The 5,936-nt window shown below is 38.2% G+C and overlaps 1 protein-coding gene across 1 annotated transcript in view; it reads right to left on the bottom strand.

Moving 5' to 3' along the window:
• Window positions 1-2,355: 2,355 nt before the first annotated feature.
• The window catches only part of LOC144634247 (calcineurin subunit B type 1), a 15,167-nt gene continuing 11,586 nt past the window's right edge, over window positions 2,356-5,936 (bottom strand). Inside the window, exon 6 of the mRNA XM_078493150.1 lies at window positions 2,356-5,166. Coding sequence (XP_078349276.1) covers window positions 5,119-5,166 — 48 coding nt within the window. The 3' untranslated portion in view covers window positions 2,356-5,118. The remainder of the gene's footprint in view (window positions 5,167-5,936) is intronic.

Here is a 5,936-nt window from a genome sequence, read left to right on the forward strand (position 1 = left end):
TATATGTCTTTTTTTTTGCTAAAAATATTATAGGAAAATCCACTACCTGCCGAGGGAATTCCACGTTAAATTTCACGCGAAAAACCGATATCGCACGAATCGCGAAGCGATGAGTGCGATATCGGTTTTTCAAGTGAAATTTAACGTGGAATTCACGAGTCAGGTAATGGATTTTCCTTGAATCGCATAGCCTATTTAGAAAAGAAAAGAAAACCCAATTTCTTTTTAGTTTATGGCTGAATGTTGCAATTTTTACCGCGCGCTCAGAAAGCCATTCCAAATCAACTGTCATGAGCCAGCGAATCGGACTCAAGCTAAAGTCGATCACAAAACTTTATTTGAACCTCGCGGATTACTGTACCATCGTTTTTCAACGATTCACCGCAGCTTTTAACCATTTTAATGACGGAATGGTAGTATTTTACAGAACATTCTTGTTTTTCGAACATCTATTTCAACTTTTCGTCTCATCAGCAAGACAAACTTTTGAAATCTAGACAACATGCATCGTGAAAAGCACTGAACATTTAACAAAGAAAATTATAAAGGTTTGAAGGAAGCGTGGACCGGGGATAAAGTAAGTATCTTGGAATAATAAAACAATTAAAATTCGACATTTATAAGCTAAATGTCCAAGTCCATCGCAGACAATTTCTTAGAAAGAGCAAGACTGCTTTTGAAAAACTCGCTATTAGCGGGTCGCTTCGCAAGCACAATAGTTCGCTGGCTTGCTGTGTGTACGCTTTGTTGATGTCCAGAAACCGCTTTTGCATCGTGAGTATCAGTTAAAGAATGTAAGAAGTCATTCTTAATCGAAATTTTGAAGCTTTTCACCGCAAAACAGTTTCATAAACTGTCTTCATCGAGTTTACAGCACGCAGTTTTTGTCATTGTTTTCTTTCGTTTCGCCGTGTAGATTTTATTGTACGAACACGGCATTACTGTCAAACTATCAACAGTATTACTTCAACAAAATAACCAGCTGTTCTTTTACACGAGAAATTTATAGTATTTCTTTCTTTTAGCGAAGGTTTCTACAGTGGTCGTGTAAGCGTAACTGCTATTTACTCGCGAGTTTGTCCATACGATACGGACATTTTTATTTTCCGTTTCACTCATGCGGTGAAAGAAAATGTTTAACCGCTGCTCGTAAGAAAGCCGAATTGAAATTTAAACAAGGAAAATCTTCTGCTTCCTCACTTCGGTCAGGTTTTTGCTTTGTAAACGGAGAAAATCGTTTCAAAACATAAATCGATTCCAATTTTGTGTACGTTGCTATGTGAAGCTACGTGTTGCTACGGTGCAATATCGGTCAACCTCGCTTTTAAGTCGCAATTCCACTCTGAATACCTCACCTCGATAACCAATCAGATGGCGAGAATTCTCCTAGCTATGCGATTCTATCATGTATAAATAAAATAGCCTGTGTACAGCCGTCCCATTCCTATAAATAAAATTGTCAAAGCTCAAAACTTGGTTCCGCCACCGCCTCAGTAACGTCATAAAGCCTGGTTCCCAGGGTCTCTCTTTTCCAGGAAGCAGGAAAAAGCGAAAAACCCTGGGAACAAGGCTTAGTTTGTACCTGCGGTAAATGTAACCAGTGCGGATAAAATAAAGAGAACCCGCACGTATTCAACTGTGGCGATCTATCTATATACCTTCCCATATTCTCCCCCATACTAGTGATAATTTGAAATGTTGTGCCAATCCTCATCATATAGTTTTTCTTTTCTTTTAAACGCAGCTTTTTAAAGACTGCGATGTCACACTTCAGGTGTCTTTTTTTAGACTGCGAGTCAATCTTTTGCTTTAATTTCGTAGGGACGAACGCGAAAGCGATTGAGTACGACATACGATCGGCGAGTAGCGCGACTCACAGCTTCGCTGCCCGTATATCGCTTTTGCGTCCGTCCCCACGAAATTTAAGCAGAGAAACTGCTCGCAGTGTAGTCTTTTAATGGTTAACTCCTATCCCAGGAGTCTCACCTCCGCCCCAGATTGAAACGGATTGAAACGACCATCTTGTCTCCAGATCGCGGGCGTTATGGTCAAAATCAAAATCGAGGCTTCTGGGAACGATTTGTCATCCAGTGGTTCCTTCAGGGTGTTCCCTTGGCGCCGCGAGTCTGACACCTAACCTTTGGCGCTTTTTGGTTGGACATACTCACTCCCAGGATATTGCTTTGGCTCCCCTTTGCCAAAGAGAGGAAGCCTGGAAACTTGGCTAATAATAGGCTCTGGTTTCTTCTTAATGTTAACTAAGACTGCTGAACAAAACGGTCTTGGTTAATTCGGAAGGGAATGAGCCCGTCATATTTCTTACTTTAAGTTGGAGACAATAAGAACAACAGCAAATGTGAACAGTTAACAATTATTGTTTCAATTTTATACATTTACCTAGACACAAGATCGATAAAATTACATGGCATACCTTCACTTCTTAATACAATTTGATCTGAAAACGAGGCACTGTCAACTCGGAATTTGAAATTAATTAATACACCATGATTTGTATAATAACAGATGAAAATAAAATAACAAATATAACTGCAGCTAGACGGGAAATATACTCTACACTTGTAAGTATTTAATAAAGATAAGAAGAGCAATTAATTTTGGAGCCTTTCAGTTGCCTTGGAAACATTACAGTCGGAGGAATAAGTGCCGGTTTTGGCAAATCTTCGTTCAAGCACTCGAAGAGTTTCCAAATTATTTCATCCAATCAAAAACTAGCGCGAGCGCTCACGACTACTCCGAAAGCATTTGCGCGTACTAATTCGTCATGTTGCTTAGCAACTTCTGGGACAAAAACAGCGGACTCAGTCACTTCTCGGAGAAGTGAAGTCGCCATCAACTGGCACTTGTTCCCCCGACTAATTAGTTGGTAAATCAAGAGTCTTCCATTGTCAAGATCTGGACAATGAAAAGTTAATTCAATACTTAAACAATAAACCAATCTATATGTCTACAGTTTAACTTTAATTAATAAAAAAAACGCCTTGTTAGTTGGAACTAGCAGAAATGCTGCATATGTTGGGAAATTCAATTGAAAGTACAGAAAACACAATCAAACTTTTTGCTGTGGGACCTTGAAAGATGAAGACTGTGAATTGAGAAGAACTTTAGTTGGGATGCCATTAAATACAACATTAAAACAATTTGCTTAAGCAAGATAATATTTTCAATTACTGGTAAATGAGCACGCTCTGCCTTGCTTTCTAGATGACAATAAAAAATCCTAGTAAATATTTTAGTTCATCAGTGAAAGCAGCCAGTCTTTTGATAATTAGCGTTATAAAATACTGCAACGCAAATAGTCTCTTCTTACTGCTATTTACATTTTAAAGCGATGCACAACCTATTTCTACTCTTTGAACCCCATAAACAAGGGCAATTTAGGCAGTTCAACTTCGTTATATGCAACATACTTATCATGACACAAATTTTATTGGTTTAAAGGGACTATGTCACAGGGATTTCGCAGAATTCTGGTCTAAACTGTTCTGAAATTAGTGGTAGGCAACTTAACCCTAAATAATTATCATCTTTGAGCATCTAAAGGAATATATAACCTTAATTTGCGGATAGAAATCAAGCTATGGCTATAAATATTGATATTTCAAAGATGCAAGGAAAAAACATCAAACCATTTGCCTAACTTTTTTAAATTGCAATCCATTTCCATCCTAGCCATACGCAGCCAAAGATGCTTGTCAACAGTTTCAGTGCTTCAATATAGCAATTTTTGATAAAAATGGACATAAATGACACAAATGTAAATTTTAGCAGTTCAAAAACTTGGTAAAATCCATGACATAGTACCTTTTAGTCAAGCCCCCTACAACATGACCAGCGACTGTTGTGTACAACATAACAAGTGCTAACATAACATAGAACAAAGTTGTACTGTCTTAATTAGCCCTTAGTGAGCCAACTACAGTACTCATTTTACAAACGATATTAAGAACAAGATGAAATCACTACAGCTTACAAAAGCCTGGGTGCTTTCAAGAAAACATTTGGGCACTTCACTTACCTAAGGGATTTTAATTCGGACATGCTAGCAAGTTATAACCGGGCAACAATTTACTACGGTTTGAGTTTGAATTTTCAATTCTTGTGACCTTATTTGACTTTGTGTTGTTACTTTAAGTGAGGAGATAATGTCTGCAGATCACTTTCAGGGAAAGAACAAGCATTCCTGGCTGAAGGGGGAGGGCACAGGGGGTCTGGGCAGGGGAGGGGTAAAGGGTGCAAAAAGTCTTAGGGAGGTAGAAAAAGATAAGGCAAGGAGACAGGATTTGTAAGGTGTAAAGGAGCCAGGTAAAAAGGGAAATTTGTATTGGGTAATATTTTGCAAAAAAAAAGGACAAAGAAATGAGGCGGCTAGTAACCACTAGGTAAGGTCAGGAGCCGGGAGTCAAAGTCATCCAAAGCCTGAAGTTCAACCCAACACCCCTTTCCCCTCCCCCTACTGGGCACTTGTGTGTGGTCAGTTATTGGGCTCAAATTTCCCATTAAAAACAATGACACAGCATGAAAAAAAAAAAACAATTAAAATAAATGGCATGCAGGGATTTAAAATCAGAATTACCATTCTAAAAAGACTCCTCCAGCAGGACATGAACAACAACAACAACAAAACAAAAAGTTTGTAAAAAGTAACCAGGTCTTTGCCGACTTGTAAAACATATGGGAGAGTGTTCTCTACCCTTCCTTCACACCTAAAATGCCACTCATGGTAAAAAAGATTCCCACTGCCCAGAACCCAAGCTATTCCCATTTTCAACCAAAAACCTGGTTACATTTCACAGACATAATGCTAGTGAAGTGACTTATTGATTCCTTTATATATAGTTATAGCTTTTTCATTTCTTTTCATGTATTGCACTGCTTGCAGCCTCATAGCTTGCTTTGGAGCATGTAGGGTAATCCAGCTTCCTTCATTCTTCACACTTTAGCAAGTGAATCAATAACTGCAATTCTTTCATCACATCACAGCAGCAGCAGAGTTTTCAGGTCGAGAACATTGTTTGTTTGTTTTCTTTTTATACAAAATGTCTTGCCTTGGAAATAAGAATAATAAATAGTTCACAGACTTTGTTCATTCAGGTCTCGTTAGACGTCCACTACCATCTTCTTGTGAACATCCATATTACCAACAACCTGCCAAGAATTAACAACACAGTGAGTGGTTTAAACCTAGAAGTAAAGTGTTATCACCTGCAGGACACAGCCTGACTGGTTCTTAGGATGACTTCCACTCAGGTTGTTGAAAGGACAGTCACAAACAGCAGCCATCCCCTCTCTGATTTTAAGGTTTCAAATAAGCAACCCTTAAAAGGTCCCCCACCCCAGGGTCTTAATAGTGTTTTTACAGTGATCTTCAAAAGCAGATAACCCCTTAACAATCCAACCATACAGTGAAAGCTAGTCTGCAATCGGGCAACTGTGCCATAGAATTTTTTAGCCTCTGTACATTAAAGTACTGTTCAGTAGTTAAGTCACCACTACTATTTTTAAATTACTCACTTAGTAAGCACATTTTGTATTTGACCCAGCCTTTGGTCATACTGTATGCAATATGTGAATAAATAAAGTTACTAAAGTAAATAGTCGTGCATTTCTAACATGAGATTGGGCAACCACTCCCAACATAACCGACTTTAAATAAAATACTTTATTGTTACTTATTTTCGCGGGACTTAATTTCCGCGATTTTCAAAAAATCGCGAAATTAAGGACCCGCGAAAATTTATATCAACTGTTTTCTATTGTATTTTTTATGTCAATTACGTATTTTTTGGCCAAATTCGCGAAAATAAAGTCCCGCGAAATATGCCTGTTCCATTTTTGCGAAATTAAGTTCCTGCGAAAATAAGTAACAACCTACCGGTATATACTACTACTACTTGTTTAAATGGTGAGTATGCCAA

Source organism: Oculina patagonica, chromosome 13 (genome assembly GCF_052425735.1).
Source record: "Oculina patagonica isolate OP01 chromosome 13, crgOcupat, whole genome shotgun sequence".
Classification (NCBI taxonomy): domain Eukaryota; kingdom Metazoa; phylum Cnidaria; class Anthozoa; order Scleractinia; family Oculinidae; genus Oculina; species Oculina patagonica.